The sequence below is a fragment of the Fopius arisanus genome, unplaced genomic scaffold (genome assembly GCF_000806365.1).
Source record: "Fopius arisanus strain USDA-PBARC FA_bdor unplaced genomic scaffold, ASM80636v1 scaffold00113, whole genome shotgun sequence".
In the NCBI taxonomy this organism is placed as follows: domain Eukaryota; kingdom Metazoa; phylum Arthropoda; class Insecta; order Hymenoptera; family Braconidae; genus Fopius; species Fopius arisanus.
This window is the reverse complement of record NW_011887852.1, coordinates 93,327-112,262: the sequence shown is the minus strand read 5'-3', so window position 1 is coordinate 112,262 and position 18,936 is coordinate 93,327. Positions and strand designations below refer to the sequence as shown.

General features: G+C 36.7%; 2 protein-coding genes across 4 annotated transcripts in view; one reads left to right on the top strand and one right to left on the bottom strand.

Moving 5' to 3' along the window:
* The first annotated feature begins 2,234 nt into the window (after window positions 1-2,234).
* Window positions 2,235-9,990, top strand: LOC105271572 (inactive dipeptidyl peptidase 10). Its single transcript, XM_011313201.1, has 13 exons — window positions 2,235-2,333; window positions 2,715-2,818; window positions 3,071-3,269; window positions 3,454-3,528; window positions 3,789-3,841; window positions 3,929-4,226; window positions 4,309-4,562; window positions 4,707-5,025; window positions 5,285-5,463; window positions 5,536-5,755; window positions 5,836-6,280; window positions 6,379-6,584; window positions 6,649-9,990. The coding sequence occupies exons 1-13, from the start codon at window positions 2,235-2,237 to the stop codon at window positions 6,748-6,750; spliced, it is 2,553 nt and encodes an 850-aa protein (XP_011311503.1). The 3' UTR covers window positions 6,751-9,990.
* Window positions 9,991-11,941: 1,951 nt separating this feature from the next.
* The window catches only part of LOC105271571 (nucleolar protein 4-like), a 28,442-nt gene continuing 21,447 nt past the window's right edge, over window positions 11,942-18,936 (bottom strand). For 2 of the 3 annotated variants that reach the window (XM_011313197.1, XM_011313199.1), the window contains 5 exons: window positions 18,426-18,629; window positions 17,961-18,107; window positions 15,687-15,904; window positions 15,140-15,330; window positions 11,942-15,015 (listed from right to left, as the gene is read on the bottom strand). In XM_011313197.1, the coding sequence (XP_011311499.1) occupies window positions 14,849-15,015; window positions 15,140-15,330; window positions 15,687-15,904; window positions 17,961-18,107; window positions 18,426-18,629 (927 nt within the window). In that variant the 3' untranslated portion in view covers window positions 11,942-14,848. The remainder of the gene's footprint in view (window positions 15,016-15,139; window positions 15,331-15,686; window positions 15,905-17,960; window positions 18,108-18,425; window positions 18,630-18,936) is intronic. The other variant, XM_011313198.1, reaches the window with a different exon arrangement.

The window sequence follows — 18,936 nt, the reverse complement described above, 5'->3', positions numbered from 1 at the left end:
TCAATAAATAATTAAATTTGCTGAGGTCTGTACTTTCATTAATGCAAAGCATAATTTCAATTGAAAAGTAACAAAGTCAAAAATCCCTCCAGCCTCTTTATCTCCACTCTAATGACTTGGCCTATATATGAAAATGGGTTGAAAAGAGGGGAATATAGTGAGAGAAATAGGAGTAATGCAGAGTAATATAGTAATATGAATAGTAACAATGCACCCGGCGAATTTCTCAATTTGCCGGGTGCTCAGTTAAATAGTCACTGGGGATGATTACGTGTTTCAAGTTCGTTATCATCTGACAGTAGATGGAGAAAGTCTTTAAAACCGAAGAAAGGTTATTCTAAAGCAGAGCTGAGTAGTACAAGTCGTTGAAGTGAATTCATCCACTGGGTATTCTATCTATTACCATTTAGAGTCACCATAAAATGTTCGCAAACACTTTTTATTTCTTGTTTTTTTCCTCCCCTCTCTCACTCGAACATTTATAGTCCTATTCCATTCAATTACGATCAAACGTTTGAAATTGAAACATTTCATTTGATGAGGATGAATTTTTTCCAGTGCGTCACGATTTTGTCACGATTTTGTCTGAATTTTGTCTGAATTTTTTCTCCTCCCCGATAAAATAATTGATGTGTTATTTATCTCGCTCAATTGTTGATATTGTTGATCCCTCAATAAATGATAATAATCGAATGGTTGAGAGAATTTAAAATGGGTAATTGGACAAATGGGTGGAACGATAGAGGCTCATGTTAATGCTTGTGTAAGCGGTGCTCGAAAATCCATTGGTAATTTGGAGTTATCCCCCACGGCAACAACTGCCTCTCGCACCTGTTGTGGTTCATAGCATTGACGATTTACGATGTGTCCTCCGTATGCAACCTACAGCAATGACAACAGAGCGCACATACGTGGCATGATGGAAGTCGATATGAGATCCCATGTTATTCGGGTATACAAGGCACAATGCTATTTTCGTCTTACCGACGCTAGTCACATGATGATTCAAGGCTCTAATTATATTTCACTATATGTTTTTCATTATTTTTGGGAACGTGGGGCAATTCCGTGACACTTACCCTGGGTTATTGCCATGCACATCTCTTATGTCATCGCTCTTCCCTTTATGTAACATTTATTTTCCCTTTTTTTATTCTATACTCCTTGTTTTTATCTCTTCTTGCTCTTGCTCAATTTTATTTACTACTGAATTATTGGTTGGTTAGTGATTATGATAAACGCTCATTTGCCTCTATATCTTACGCGCAATAAAATCACGAATTTGCGAAAGGCGAAGGGCTTTCGATTGAAAAACGCTCATTAACACTTCAACAGGAAAATTTCCTCCATTTAGCTCAATATATCCATCGACATGGAAAAACCAAATTTCTCACTGGCTCTATTCACTTTTTAGTCATATGTCGAAGCGCATTGGACCAAAACCGATTCATTGCCTGTGGTTTCCACCCGGATATTTCCTTGACTATCCAATGAACCCATTTTCATCGCCCCATTCATTTATGCTATGCCGATAATCAATTCCCCTCAATTGGAAAATTTTTTTTTCCATGCAATACACGAAATTTATCTTTGAAATATGATTTGACGCGTCGTTTCACCCCAGAAGTTACAGAAATAACAAGGGAATCGTTATTTCAAGCTTTTTTAACTTTCTTTTCCCCATGTAATTAGGCGATTGTAAAAAAATTGTTAGTAAGTTTAAAAAAGTGCAACGAGTCATGAAAAAAAGTTTTCATTGAAAAAGTTGTTTAGTGTGGTATTGATAGGATAGCTGGTGAGGGCAGCTCTTGGCACAATGTAGTCAAAACTTTTCATGAAATTCTCGTTCTTTTGACGGTTCTCCTCTGTCTCAATTCCCAGGCAATTCGTCTCTTTGTGCTGCACCATTGGTTGTTCTCTCTCCGCCCCATTTCCACCCACTGACATTTACCTCTCCCTCGATCTTTTTTCTTTTTCTCTTTAGCCACCATTTAATGCCATTCGTTTAATTAATTTACAGATAAAAAAGAGGATACGTACGAGGGGGTTCGGGGGGTGGGTGGGGGAGGGGGGCCAGCAGTGAGTAAGGGTAGTTTGTGGCAATCGGAATTGTGGCAGTCGGATGTGACAGAAGAGAAATAGTCGTGAAGATAAAAGCTGGAGGCGGTTAAGGGTGAGGAAATCAGGTGGACAGGGGTGGTGGCGGGGGGGTGTGTAACTGGCAGTGACTCGCTATGAACGCCAGCGTCAACGTTGAGAGGAATTCCTGGCGGTTACCTCCTGATGAGACCGTCCAGGTGGCTGATCCTCGAACCAAAGATGAAGTTAAGGACGTGAGTTTGCTCTACTTAATTATTCATTTCAACTCACCCCTTCACCCCATTCCCTTCCCCTTTCCCCATTTTTTTCATCAATAAAGGGAGGGTAAAATTTACCACTGCATGAAACGTTTTTTTTTTTTTTTAATCTCTCCTCATTCCGTTATTTTAATTGGCTTTTTTGCACGTGAGACAAAATTATGAGATGAGGTTGAAGAGGATGGTGCGAGTGGATGAGGTAATTGAGGCTTTTGATGGCTTTTTTAAGAGAATCCTCGCCAAATAATTGTTTTAATAAGGTGCTTACGTCCGAGCCCCCACCAATGTTAATGCCAAAGTGTTTTTTATTATCTGCGCTGACTAGTTTTAATGAGATTCCTGTGCCATCGGTTTTAGGATCTCTATGGTGACGGCGGTCACAACTGGAGAAGCATTATATTTTCACTTCTCGTAATTGGATTTGTCATTGCTGGCATTGTTACCGCAATTTACCTTCTCGGGTGAGTGTTATGAGAATTTTCATACCATCTAGCTTAAATCAGGCGTGAGGTGGACATTTAATAAAATAGTTAATTTCATGAGGATGGGGAAAAAAAAATTTCAAGAGAGATCTCTTGAGATTTTTCATTAATCACCTAATTAGACTAGTGACTAACGAGAATGATGAATAATTGAAAGAAAGTGAAGAGGTAGTTGGGTATAGTTGGGCTGTAACAAATTCAAGGAGAGTTCAATGGTGAAAATGAATTCAGGTATGTCGACGAGCTTTTGTATTGGAGCGGTAGACGTCTGACACTTGAAGAGTGCCTTCGAGATGACCTTTCACCACAGCGGTTGCCACCCGCCTGGGTATCTCATGACAAATTCGTTTATCAAGCGGATGATGGCTCATTAGCCCTCCTTGATACACTTAACAACTCTGTGGCACTATTAGTATCAAATCACACCCTTGTAAGTACCAACAAATAATTCAATAATCACCCCTCTATTTATATATCTGTTGAAAATAGTCGATGGAGATTAAAAAAAAAAAAATGCCAATAGCTCGATCGATTGGCCTTTATTATTCATCCAGACGTGTCTGGAGTTGGAGGTGTTCATCAATCCTTGAATCATAAAATCTCATTACTTTCAGAGACAGTTGAACGTTCAAGGGTATGAGTGTAGCACTAATCTTCGTTACGTACTATTCAAACACGATGTCAAGCCCGTAAGTATTTATCACATGTATCACATGTATCACATGTATCACATGCTCGCAATATTCATATATAATGCTCTAATCCACCTGTAAATTGATCTTACCAATTTCAATAGAGCTGCGCAAGCGCTATTCTCTGTTACATTGTAAGGAATTGAGAATTTAGGGCATCTTTAAAGCTCCAGAACATCCATACTCGGAAAAATATCCTCCATTACTCCTCCACAATTTCTCCAAGTTATAGCGATTTTCTATTTGCATTATTCTAGGTATTTCGAAACACATTCACCGCTCTTTATACAGTCTACGACGTTACCAATGAGTGAGTAAAATATAATCTCTCATTGGGACATGGCTAAATATATGGATAATAAATAGGGAATAATTGATGATTATGTTAATTCACCAGTCATCATACACCCCTTCGTCTACATGCATCTCCACGAGTACAACAGACACGACTGCAGTATGTCGCCTGGTTGGGCAATACCACAGCATTACTGATGATATCTGATAACAATATATTCTTAAGAATGTCGCCAACGGCTCCCGTTGACAAGAGACTGACTGACACTGGAGTGCCTGGAATTATTTACAATGGTGTACCGGACTGGTTATATCAGGAGGAAGTACTACCCAAAGCTGAAGCATTGTGGCCAAGTGCCGATGGACAGCGTCTTTTATATGCCACATTTAATGATACTCAAGTTATTATCAATAATTATCAATAATTTTTCTATAATATAACAATAATATAGGAGTAATGAGAAATTAATGAATTTGGCAAAGGTAACGACTCTACAATTTCCCTGGTTTGGTAATCCAACGGGATCGGACGCCGGCAGTTCCAATCCATCTGGCATACCGCACAGAATCACCTTTCCACCCTCCAAGTCAGTGCGTTATCCCACTCCAGGCTCATCAAATCCTGAGGTCACTCTGTGGCTAGTGGATCTCAATAATTCCACCGACAACTCTAATGAATCATTAATATCGGAATTTTCACGCGCCGCTGTTAAACCACCGATGGTATTCGATGGCCAGTAAGTTTATCAGATGTTTATTTTTAATCTTCATCTATTGATAAATTGGAAAAACCAATAGAGAGATGGAGATTGAGTGAAGAATGAAAAGCGCGAATTCATGCGAGAGAAATGATGAATAAAATTTTGGCAAATCAACTGCAGGGATTTTTATTTAATTTCCGCTGGATGGATGGACGAGGAGGGGACGCAAATTGGCGTTGTGTGGATGACAAGGTGGCAGAATCTGACGGTGGTATCAGCCTGTCGTATGCCAAAATGGGAGTGTGAGGAGATTCACACGGAGCGTGCACCTGAGGGCCAATGGCTCGATGCTCAGCCCCATCCCCTCTTCTCACCTGATGGTGACAGTTTTCTCCTTCTTGCTGGTGTCCAGGAGGGGGGCCAGGAGCACTTTACCCATATCAAACACGTTACACTCACTCAGCAACGAATAGCTGTACTATCACACGGTCGATACGAGGTAATTCATTGCTCATGGCTCATTATCACTTATATAAATCATCGACATTGTAATTAATAGATCGGATGGCTTTGCTAAAGAGCCAGTGATTGATTTGTGATTTATTAGGGTAGCATAGATATTGAGCATATGGATAAATGGAAGAATTTTCAAGTTGAGCTGTTTTCTATCGTAAAACAAACATGAGAATCGTTAAAGTTTGAGAGGCTGACAAGTGATAGCATTCGTTCGGTCATATGATTTTTTAACTGGCATTTAGGTCAGTGAAATACTAGCATGGGATACGAGAGCGCATTTGGTTTATTACCTCGGTACGAGGGAACGTAATCCCGGCCAGAAGCATTTGTATGTCGTACGGGATCCAACGACTGACGATCCACGTCGATTGGAACCGCTGTGTATCACTTGTGATTTGGGAGATGTTCTTTGGAGCAGTAGGTACGTGACGAAAAATTTCTCAAAGTTATTTACCAGAGATAACCAATCCATTCTCTCTCTCTCTCTTGGTAGATTCTACTACACAAATTGCACCCGTTTCGGGGCTTCTGTGAGTGTCTCCACTGAGACAAGACAGGGCTATTATGTGTTGCATTGTGAGGGACCTGGACTCCCACTCGCTGGAGTGCACTCCGTGACAACTCATAAAATGGTACGAGTCCTCTATGACACGAGGGTACAACGTTCCGAAAGACTCTCACAGCTTGCCCTCCCCAAGAGAAAAAGTTTCGAGGTAATAATGACATGGCATTTAATAATAAATTTAATGCTATTAAAGGAAAATTAAAAGAATAAATTGTTGGATTGTGATAGGTACCACTGCCACAGGGCTGGCGTGCCCAAGTGCAGCTACAATTGCCACCATCGTGGCGGGAAGAACTCAGGGATGCTGCATTTCCAGTGCTAGTTGAAGTGAATGGTAGGCCAGGTAGTGAGGCAGTTAGTGACAAATTTTGTATCGACTGGGGGACATACATGTCTAGTCACAATGATGTTGTTTACGTTAGACTCGATGTGAGGGGTGCACGGGGACAGGGTAAACGTGCATTGTTTCACAGGATTGGGGGTGTTGAAGTACAGGATCAATTGACTGTACTGAGACATTTACTTGATGAATTCAAGTATCTCGATGAGACGAGGGTGGGAGTGTGGGGTTGGGGCTACGGGGGATATGTCACTGCCATGATACTTGGCAGCCAGCAGAATATATTCAAGTGTGGAATTTCGGTGAATCCTATTGCCGATTGGTTGTACTACAGTGAGTTATATACTTCACTATGACTAATTTATTTTACTCTCCAGCAACAAGTGAATTAATATTGAGGATTGATCTATAATTTTTTTTTTTAATCAAAGACTCGGCCTTCACGGAACGAATATTGGGGGCACCAGTTGAAAATTTCAAGGGGTACGTCGAGGCAGATTTGACTCAACGTGCGCGATTGGTACCGAGTCATAGTCTCTACCTTATTCACGGCCTAGCTGATCTCACAGCGCCTTATACACACGGCATAGCCCTCTCAAAAGCTCTGTCTGATGCTGGTATAATCTTCAGGTATCAGGTGAGTCGATCCTTCAAATATTTTTTATTCGGCAAAGGGACTAGAAAATCTTTATCGTGTTCAGAGTTATGCCGATGAAGATCACGCTCTGAGTGGTGTGATTGAGCACGCTTATCGTTCCATGGAGGACTTCTTTACTGAGTGCCTCACCCTGGATGCCTCCTAGTGCCTCAAGACGATTTCTTCTTCGTCAAGCATACCGAATCTTCGGCTTGTAATTCATAATGTTGGCATTATTCATTCGGGGACAACGCAGAAAACCATCTCATCTCCTCTCGCTTTCGTCTCTTTTTATTTGTCCCACTTAATTACTGAATTATCGGAATAATTAACTCCTAGATGATTCAATCATCTTCAATTTATCAAAAAAGAAATTCACGAGTGAATAGCATTTAGAACCAAGAGCCTATTAATGTTCCAAATGATTATTACGTACGTATCTCTTGAAATATCGGGCAATACGCGAGATATGCACTGACAAGAGAAAATTATCAATTGAATTCAGGATAATGAATTTTTCTTAGTGTGAATACATATAGATTGCTCAATCGACTGATTTAATTATTATAATTATGCAAAAGTGAATAAACACGTGAAAAATGAGGTAAATAATGAGGAGTGTGAGGCTTTAAAAAATCTCGATGAAATAATCCTATTGAGCACAGTGACGATAATTCATAAGTTTTACACGACGATAGAAAATGAAAATATATAAAAAAAAAAAAAATGGTGATGAAAAAATTGCGAGGAAATTACGGAGAAATGGCATCTCGCATCATTATAGCAATATCTTTATGAATTACATGAAATGTATAATTAGAGGTTATTATTAATTGATTCGGGGTAAGATATTAACGAGTTGATTGGCCTACATAGTAAGAAAGTAAAGATAATTGACATGACTGTGTTTAAGAGCGTATTTAGGTTTAAGGTAAACGGTAAGAGATTGGCGTTGACATGATGATTAAGAACGGTCGATATCATAAAACATTCGGTCTAATCGTTAAAATCGAACGGCGAGTTATTAATGAATTTATGTGATTGTAAGAAAAATCGAAGATCATTTTCCCATAAAACTTCCAATCAAATCCCGTCCCCAGCGTTTAAATAAAAATATTAATATTAAAATACGGTAATTATTAATGCTGTATAGCTTGTGGCGCCTAGAATTATGATTGGATTCTGCACTGAAGAGATCATCGAAGATGAATCTGCTCCATTTTTTTTGTTCATTATTATTTTGAATATAGAGTTATTAAATTCCATTGATTTCCTCCGTGCTGAATTAAAATTGTACATAAATTGATCGAGAATATCTTTGTGGAAAGGATATTTCGTTAAAGTGAATCACTAGGTGAAATATATTATGAGTATATTATGAAAACGAGCTTCGAGGCTGATATTTACGTAACTCTACATTTTTGTATATTAAAAGTGATGAGTGAGTAAAAAATTCCAGCAGCTCGCGCATTTATAATGAGAAAAAAAAAATCTATATATAAAGGAATGAAGAGATAATGATGATGATGATGATATTATGAATAAATGGCTGTTTTTGGACGGTGGCCGTTACTAGATGATATTTTTATAAATTCGAGACTCCTCCATTATTGTTATGAAAAATTTGTCAACTTCCGTGTTATTAAAAAGGCATGCAATGTTGATCTCTTTTTACATAACTAAATTCAATATTGACGGAGCGAAACATAATGAAAGCAAGTTAATATTTTATTGTTGAATAATTTTAATTGGTCGATTTGAATTAGCACTTGTTCTCAATTATTGAAATGAAATGAAATGAGTACTTTTGACGAGTTATTAATGATGATCATTATGACGATTGATATTTGTATTTAAGAATTGTCCTATTTACTATATAAAGGCAAGATAAAATGTTAAATGGTATATATTGATATTGATTTATTCGAAGAAAATTTAGTCAATATTTTGTCAGTCTGTTATTGGAAAATCTTGAAGAAATGTGAAAAATATATTCATTGGGCAAAAATATTTTACAGGTAGTCGATTGAAGTTTTAAATTAATTGGCCCATGAATTACTTTCCTATGCACCCGACAAATCACGTAGCTAGGAGTCAATAATAGTTACGCTTCAGTCAATTGTGATTAATCAAGGTGAAACGGCAAATTACCAATGTTGGGCTATCATTTGGTATTGTTTATTGCGTTGATGTTATTGATTAAAAAAAAAAGGTGATATTCGTTTCAGAGATATCCTGTTCTGGCACGAGCTGCGGAAGTTAATGCCATATTATTTGTAAATAAATAATGATAAATAGTTGTGGGCCCCTGGTTTCATTGAAAGTAAGAGATTTGGGGGTGAAGTGGAAGGGATAAACTATTGAAATCAAAATGTTATGAATTGTGAGTGAATGGTGATTATTGTTATTATTGTGAATAATAATAAGAAATGCTGCCAATTAGCACACAGTTGGATTCACCATTGAAGGAGATTTTATTTAACTCTTTCAATTGTAATCAACATTCTCAATCTTCTGTGTAATATCGTGTGACTGCTTTCATTCATCACCATCCAGAGTTATCACTGAACTCTACCATTATATCATATTCCATACTCGCCCCAATCACCCGTTATACGTAATCTTTTCTAATAATCCTCTTTCATCAATACTTTTGTGGAATTAATTCCTTGACAAACAATCATCTTTGATAATTGCATACCTGTCACATATGGAATTACAATCATTATCGTTGCATCTCCTTACCTTTCAATTTATCTCTCTCTATTTTTATTATTTCTTTGTGACAATGAATTTTCATTAAACGATTGTGATTCAAGGGTAAGTTGAATTCTTGCACTGCTGCTATGTTATCTCACTTTCTGCTGGATTTTTAAACGTTCTCAAATTTTTCAGGTGAGTAATTTACCCCCAATGAGTAATCATCCAGTACAACAGACTATTCATTTAATTATTTATATTTTCGTAAAGTTATATTAAAATATTTGCCATCGGGGTAGATTACTCTTCTTTCTCCATATTCGCTATATTCTGCCCGATCACAATTCGTTTCTATCGTAATTTAAGACTAAGTGCTTCTTCGTACCAGAGTCAATTGCATAGCTTTAATGACAACATTAAAAAAGAAACGGAAAAATAATGACAAAAAACAACATCAAGACACGATAATGTTACACTCAATAGTAATCGCACGATGTATAAAAAAAAATTATTGATAAGATCCTTTCGAAAATAATGAGAAAATAAGTGTGAAAAAAAGTTTGATGGGGTAATTTTACATATTTTATTGTAATCGTGCGATAAATCATTACGTGATAATTACTCTACTCAAACGTAATTATTATGTAATCATTGAGAAAGAAATAAAATGAAACGTACAATCAATTACTGAATTTTATAACTTTGAAATAAATTTTTTGTATTTCGAATAATAGTTGTAATTTTATGATAAAAATGTTAAATTATATCCATTGAACAACATTATCGCTTTTCGATCAGATGGAGTACTTGAGAAATCAGGAAAATAAAAATGATAATCTGCCTAATTTGCTAGAAATGTTTTTTTGCTTAGCAAATATTCACAAGCTTCCACTTTTTCACTTACACCTACACATGAGCTTTTGCATGATTTCTAGACTTAAGGAAAGACAAACTATGACCTTTGAAAAAAAAAATTAATGCTAAACTCTTATATCAACTAAGCAACAAATAGAGCTTTGAGAAGGCTTCTGTAGAAACTGTTGAATACTCGAATATTTGGTCTTCAACTTGAATAAAAAAAAAAAACTTTACCGAGTGATGCGGTCTTTGGGAAAAAGAACAGGAATATTGAGTGACAAAATAATGTGAAAAATTAATATCCAATAAACGACAAATCTGTATTGATAATTAAGTACTAAGGCTGTTGAGGAGATGATTAAATACGTTAAACAATCATAATTAAAGGTGAATGTATTCTTAACTAATTATGTATATCCTAGGTGAAGCCAGATAGAAAAACTTTCGCAGATAAATTAAATTAGAGTGTACAATATATCACTGACATCTCATAGAGAGAGAGAGAGAAAGAGAGAGAGAAACGGAAGAGGAAAAATTATAACTCAATAATTGTTTCGTGGACTTTCAATGGATTGCTTTAATTAGTGAATTTGGTTTCTCTCTATGGAATTTAATGACTAAAGACTAAATATCACTCGAATTCTTTCGCTTAAAAATGAAATGATAGCCCGAGGGTATATGTGCATTTTGTTATAAACGATTGCTCTAGGTGTGTATGAAAATGGGCTGAGTGCGTTAGGAATAAGAAAATCTCTAGATTCCACTTCGTACCCCGCCTGCGCTAGAAGCCGCACGATATTTCTCAACAAAATGAGCCCCATTTTTCTCAATAATAAAACGGTAAAAACAATGTTAAATGGAATATTGAAAATTGGAGATTTATTTGATGAGGAAGTGGAATTGCACGTTTTATCGAGGAAAATAAATTTTCAACGGCCTCAGGATATTTACGTTTTATGCAATGCCAAGATAAAATCCAAGTAGAGAATTGCCTGTGTTATCACTGGAACGAGATAGATTTAAAATGAAATGTCTAATAGATTGAGTTTAGTGATTTGGTGAATGGAATAAAGGGGAGAAATTAAATTCTCTTGATATTCCTTCAATTTCGATGGTGCATCAAGGCAAGTTGATATGTGACAATAAAGTACAGAAGTACAGATGATAAACGCTAAGAAATGATTTCGTTACCCTCAATACACTAGTCGATTAATTTGATAAAATACTCGAGTCGTATTCGTTTTATTATCACATTCATTGACAATCGCACAGCGGAAAATCAAAAACCATAGATAATCGGATATATCGCCAGAGCCCGACGTACGCCAAGCATTAAAGAAGTGACACGATAAAAAAAATTGTAATTAAAATTAATTAATTGTAATGATCGATGTACTTAGCCTAAGGTTTTCTGAATAAAAAAAAAGGGGGTTGTCCTTTGTTGTTGTTGAAAGGAAATGGTTGTGATTAAATCATACAATTAATTGTTCTCCCAGTTTTTGTAAGTTGAATGGTCGATTATATTTGGTAAAACATTTACAAGGTAATAAGATTGTTTTCTTTTTTTTTTTTTTGTTTTTTTCTTTCTCTCGGTTGTATTCATTCAACGCGTGTTACATTTACAGGCAAGGCATCCTCAAAGACTGTACCAACTCTACAGTTTAATTTGTTTTTATGGTAATTCAATGTATCTTCACTTATAAGAAAATTATGTACCCATCGAAAATTCTTTCATTTCATTTATCATTATTATCGTTAGTTCATCAATTTTTATCGCTACATTATTCATAATATTACTATTTTTTTTTCAGGAACAAATACATGTTTTTATCAATATACATCAATTCGCGATTAATATGAGCTGCCGATTTTTTCCTCTTCTTTTCTTTTTTATTCCCTTCAGTTTTAACCCGTATGAATTAAGGAAGGGAAACTTTCATATTTCTCTTCATTATCCATCCCATTCACCAGAATTATCTACCGTCCTTTCGTCCTTTATAATTTTTTTTTTTTACAATTATTCTTTTATTCTTTGTTTTCATCGTTTTTGTTTTTAATTCTAAATTTCTAAGTGCCTCGTTTGTTCACTCTAGAGCGCGATTTATTATTACAATCTCATGTGTTCTTTACATTTACTTATACCTCACTGAATGAGTAATTGGAAAATAAAATGTTTTAAATTCCTCAGAAATTGACGTATAAAGGAAAAACTTAGTCATGGCACAATCGAACGAGAGTTTTACTTTTTAATGAATAATAAATAGATCCTATCGCACACTCCATTGACCCTCAATGATAACGTAGACCAAAGGAAAGAGTTATAAGTTAATGAAAAGAAACAGAAAACAATAAGGTTTGTCAATGTGCAATTTATTACAGTTTATAAAAATTTCGGCGATAAGTCTCGATGGAAAAATTTGTTGGTTTTTTTTTTATTTAACTTTAAATGTTTGTCCCCTCAATTATTTTATCACAGAGAAATTCCCCAAACTTCGACAGACGAGTCGCTTGAGAAACTCGTCCCTGGTTCCTTGTAGCGACTTGAAATACAAAGTAAATTAAATGATCAAAGTCCGAGAGTGTAGTTATTTGAACTGCCATTATATACAGATATAAAAGGGGTTTGAAAACGTAAAGAGTGATAATCAATAGGACAATTGGTTCGAATAGTAAATTTTTTTTTTATGAATGAAGCACTTATGCCATTGGTTATTACTAATCACGAGAATTTCAATTGTTTCTTAATCTGTATTTAAACTAATTCGAACGCCGACATGACTCGACAGTAATGACTTGAGTGGATTTTTCACTTTTCATTGGACCACAAGGTTCCAGTAATCGCAAGAAATATCGGCGCAGAGTCTACGTGTATTGGAAAAATTGGCTGAAATATGTAGTTACATTGTGCATGTATTGAATATCCTGCTTTTTTTTTTAAATTCCTCGTTTCTCCCTAGAGAAGTCATGACTGGTGAAAATTTAAACTAAGAGATGTCATGAGAATGAAATCAAGAATCAAACGATTTAGTACATGAATTTCGTGAAATTTAAGTAAAGTTGGATATTTTTTTTTGCGAGGCACGACAATGTTTAAAAATTGTGAAGCATTATTACAGACTACATAGTTCCCCATTAGAAAATGCTTTTTTTGGGATTTATAAGACATAAAATTCAATTCAAAGTAAATTCTTTATAATAGTTTGCTTCGCATTCAGAATGAACAAATAATTTAATCTAACAACATATCTAATTACACATTATGCATCAAATAGGAATATAATCTCCAACAATTTCTAATAATTTTGCCTCCTATAAATTCGTCGCAATGAAATGATAAAGTAATTTTATTTTCAGCTCAATTATACTTTTGCGAACAAAAACAGTCGGATGATAGTTTGAATTCCTCATTTTCTCAATTTATTCAACTTAAATATTCTATTATCATGACGTTAGGTGGAATGTTATCTCACTGTTGAAATTCGATAATAGTTCCATTAATATTTAATATCCACTGTAATATATTTCTCTTCTTTTCATATTTCACTCACTTGGCCTCACACTTTTGGTGCCTCATTAAGGAGCGAATATTCTCAATCAAAACTTTATGCCACTATATTTAATATTATATATGCACTCCATCCGATATAAACTATGTACAAAACAACGATTTGAATAAAAGCTAACGATTACGCGGACGAAACCAATTCCAATTATTTTATTATTTTGTCATTCGTCTCCTCTGAAGTACCTCTTGTACGCATAATTAAACTCTCAATAAAAATTATAAGAAAAAAAAAATAATAATAAAATGCATTTGAAAGAAAAAGGAAAAAAAAACTCTAATTCTTCTATTTATGACTTAATGATTTATTACTATGTTGTTCAATCATGTATTTACCATTTATGAATTGTTTTTTGTTCTTTGGTAGCACAGTGATGTGTATGTGGTGACCACAATTCCATATATTGTACGATCGTGACAAAATGGTCCCCCCAATCGCCTCAATTGATTCGTTTTGAGTTTGTTAATTTTGTCGCTCTCTTCATTGCAATTTCAGTGAACAATCACAAAAGTCACATTCCTCTACACATTTCTGCATAGTAATATATACATAAACTAATGCGTAATGACACCGATGAAATTTTTTTTTCTCTGTCAATTCGAGATTCATTCATTTACTTTGTTCAATCTGCAGGTAAATGCAATGTTTGATCACTGAGAGAAGTATTTTATGATCAATCCACACAAATTTATGAATCGGAGCTCCTTTCTTCTTCGATTCAGCTCAATTTTGGGGAATTTTTCATTCTTATGGTAAATTGACGCACAATCAGACCAAGCCAAACTACTTGTGATCACTCAGGACCCTCAGCACATTCATTACACATATTGTTCTGTTTCTTACGATTAATTAAGTAATTCCTCTGTATATACACCCTGTTTATTTCTTTCATAATTTTCTCATTTTTCTCATTAAAAAAAAAAAAAGAAGTGCAATTACAAATGCAATTCAATTTTCTACTGAGTAAACTGCTTCGTTGATAGCGGATACCTGGGTGGCGTGACAATCGGTAAAGAAGGAAAATAACGTTTCAGCGGAAGAGAAGGATCCCAGGAACATCCTCGATCAAATAAAAACTAACAATTCTCCTTTTTTATTTATCTGTGGAGAGTATCGAATAGTTCATTCAACTCATACGTAATTCTAGGGCTGTTGGAGAAGTAACTGTTCGAGTTCGTCAGCTGATCTGAGGAGGAATGCTGCCGACTCCCGATATCCAGTTATCAGTTGTCTGACTGCTGTCATTTCCGTTGCATTGAGTTTGTGACTTAATAGAGGCTTTGTATTTTTCATACTGAGATCCGTTGGTCCTGAAATGAGCATTAATTCACATGAAGGGTAAATTTGTTAGGTGCGAAAATAAAATTTTCCTTGGAAATAATGGGAGTTGACATGCAAAATGGAAAAAAAAAACAACACCAATAGTAATATTACTTTGTGTACCGTTGCTCAATAATCCCGACGTAAAACTCTGTGTTGGATATAATCCAGCGGAGAGTGTAGGTGGTACAGATGTAGGTCCAGCGCGTTGAAATGCCTGACTGAAGTTGGGCCTGTACATGGCTGTTGGTGCACCACCGCTCGCAACACCATTCACCGATGACGAGCTCACTATCGTCGCTTGACTGTAAAATTCCAATTGGCAAAACCATTTTGTTTGAGTTCTCTCAACCACTTGCATTAGAACAGCGCGTGCTCATGCTAATCATCAAATCGTGTCAATCTTTCCATCCATTATTTCGCTATTATACTCAATATTTGAAGAAAAATTTTTATAGACGTGTGTATATCATAAAGACAGTGGCTAGTTTGAGTGAAATACAATTATGAGTAATAGGGTTACAACCCAAGTGTTTTACGTAAATTCAGGTGAAACCTCGCCGGCAAGTCCAACAATTAGAAATAAGTTAAAGCTGTACAGTGAGGAAACGAGGATGGCCTTACACAGTCAACCAGTAGTTGGTTCCTCTACGAAACTCACCTCATGAGACCCTTGTTATTATCGGTCGGCGTCAATAGCTTCGATGCGGGTGCTAGGGAAAGAGGTGTCGATGCTAGTGTACTACTTGGTAAACTGGCCAAACTAGTCAGGGGTGCCAGGGATGTTAACGATGTCGGTGGTGTATCCTCTCTTTTTCCAGGTAGTGACTTTATTGGGGTACTTGAGAAATGATCGAGGCTCGCTCGTACGTCCGTTTGCTGTCAAATAGACAATACAAAGATTTTATTAACAACACACTTCAACTCATCCAATCTTCTGAAAATATTTCACCCCCCCCCCCTTCGCCGCGGATTCGCACATCTCAATGGCTCACCACTAATACGGATATCGATCTGTGTCAATTATTGCATCTATCCCATTCACATCCATTTCATTATCGTTTTATACATTTTTGTATCGCTCGCTTTTTTCCCCCGTTGCGCTCCAGTTTGATTCGATTATTTGTGTGTGAATGCGTTGATTCGGTTTATCAATTGAGTATCAATTTCTCGTGGCCCTGATAAATATTTTTATTTCTCGAATCAACTCCTACACATTCACGGAATTTTTCAAGCTTAATTGACTCTGGTGACTCAATTTATTCATGCGTTTTTTTTTTGTTTTTGTTTATTTTCAGGGATGATCTTTACCTCGCGCTCATCAGGGTAGTCATAGGCTTGCTGTTTATGGACAACCCGGAGGTTCTTCTTCCTCATGATGAAACTGCCACACAGACAGTTGATTGTAAAGAATCTGATGATTAAGCGCGGTGTACCGTTGGTCTATCGATCATTGACAGGTAGCTGCACCTCATCAACCGATTGATAGACGTGTACATAAAAAAAATAGACGTACCAAGCCGTTGCTCGATAGACCCTCGTCACACACTCACTGCGGCCCCCCTCTCATTACCGTACATTTTTCATCATTGGTAAAAAAAAAAGAGCAACAAAGAGTGAAAAAATAGACGTGAAGCTGTGCTGGGAGAAAAGTTGAATATTCTCCTTTATATTAGTACCGTCGCACAAGCATCATTCCTCATCCGAAAGGAGAAAAATACCAGTAGGTGGGACTTTTCCTTGGAGTCTGGCTAGTATGGTTCTCTTTCTACTATCACTCGCACGCCGGCTAGTTAGCCACTGACGGACTGAGACTACTACTGACTCCAACTCGGTCTCGTCGGGCTTGATTACAAACTATCCAACTTGATGACGAGACCAGTATTATGAGGGAAGAAGAGATGGCAGATTTCTGTAGGTGGCATTGAGCGATAAAAATGAGATTTAATGAGAAGTACAGGTTTCGAGGGACTTTATCGTTTCGCCCAGATTGAGAGTGATTGCGCCAAGCAATTTACATGAAATTTTCGTCGAAACATCGATGCAATGAAAATTTTATATCAGAAGTGTAAAATTTTGCAATTGAAAATATAAAATATATATATTCAACTGCTGTCGAGGGCAGAAAGTATGAGCCAGATGTGAGTGAGTAAGTTAACGGAGAATTGGAGGAAAAAAAATGGGTGAAGAAAAAAAAAGGCTATGAGATGGAGCGAGAATTCCGCCATACGGTCAACGGAGTCACGATGGATTGACGGGACTTTGGTAGGGGGAGAGGTATGAGAGAAGTTTGAGGGGGATTTGAGGGCGGATGAAATCTTGGGACGCCGGATGTAGAGAGGTGTTTTTATGAAAGGAGAGCAGTGTGTGTTGACGTCAATTATATAGGTGCAGGAGAGAGACGAGTGGTAGATATACAGAAATGAAGAGCGCGTTGGGCTCTATTCAAGTGGCTTACCGTTTGGACTCATCGTTAAAAAAAAAACCGTGGCATAACTATGGGCCAATGCTTTCAAATAATTTCCTCCTTTTTTTTTTAATCATTGACAAATCGTTATTATTTTCAACTGAGGAGTATTAGTTTTCCTCTCATCTGTCGTATTATTCAGTCGACCAAGATATTGAAAAGTTTTCCCTCCAATCTCATCGTATACTTTATGAGAACACGAAGGGGGCCAGAGTGCACGAACGATTTATAAACTGAGAAAAATATCGGTGTGTGCGTTGAAGAAGTGGGAGAGGTGAGGCACGACCCCAAAGGGGTTATCAGTTTATAATGTGCCGCTTACTCGGCATTACCTACAAACTCTAGCTCATTCTCACGTACATACGTTTCTGTTCATTGAATTTTCTTGTTTGGAATTGAAATTTTAAATGATCATCACTCGTAACAAAATGAAAAAACAAAGATTTTTGAATAAGTTTTAATACTGACCGTAGCTGCTGGGAGTGTGGGCATAGGCTGTGAGACCGGTTCTAGGCCGACTCTCATGCGTTTTGCGTTGTCGCTCTCGTTTTCACAAGCAGTTGCCAAAATCTGCTCCGCCTGTACCGAGGTCAAGTGAGCCGGCGTCGGTCTCGCCTGAAATAAAATAAAACGAAAAAATGAAATATAACGAATGAGAGACAAAGCGAGGAAAAATGAAGCAAAGAGGAGAAAAGAGAACTTTTGCCGCAAAAATGCTGCCCTATTTGCTACGCCGAGAGTGGAAAAAAATATTAAAAGGGTGGAAAAAGATAGAGGACCTTTTACGATGGAGAAAAATAGCCTTAATCATTGCGTCAATTAAAGAAGCATTAGTATTTTTCAAATAAATAAATTACACTGGTTTAGTATTTTTCAAGCAGTTGTATAATCAGCTTGATAATATTCAATAATATTGGTATTAGAATAACTTACAGCATCCCAGGGCGCCCCCTCTCTGCCCCGTTTATTTCTCCGACAGCTCTTCAAGTACGTTCTTATTCTCTTCCTAGCTCGTTCAGCAAATTCTGGAAATTGTCTCGTACAACTGTCAATGATAGCCTGTATTTTTTCTTTTGGCTGTTTGGATATTGGCACAATACGATCCAAGTTCTCATCGACGAAGAGTCTAACGAACATCTGCGGGGTTTTGACAAAGTAGTCACTGTCAGACGCTGTACATCAGGCGAAATGAGAGAAATACAAAACGCAAAGGGAAAAAAAACTTGAAAGTACGAGAGTGGTGGGGGTTGAGGGTTTTTGTCAGTATACAGGGAGTGAAGTTGTGTTGTGCACAAGTTTTATTTGTACTTGGGTTGGGGGAGAAATTAAGAATTTAACTCGAGAGATGGGATAAGAGAAAAGGGGGAGCACCGCCGTGGCTCGATTAAACTAATTGTAATTAATTAAGGAGCCAACGCCGCACCGGGGCGTTTTATACAGGCAG

Bases quoted from the DNA above. Each gene is read 5' to 3' on its own strand.
- LOC105271572 (XM_011313201.1), top strand. From the start codon at position 2,235: ATGAACGCCAGCGTCAACGTTGAGAGGAATTCCTGGCGGTTACCTCCT. The intron at 2,334-2,714 runs GTGAGTTTGCTC...CATCGGTTTTAG, and splicing joins CCAAAGATGAAGTTAAGGAC to GATCTCTATGGTGACGGCGG. The intron at 3,270-3,453 runs GTAAGTACCAAC...CATTACTTTCAG, and splicing joins TAGTATCAAATCACACCCTT to AGACAGTTGAACGTTCAAGG.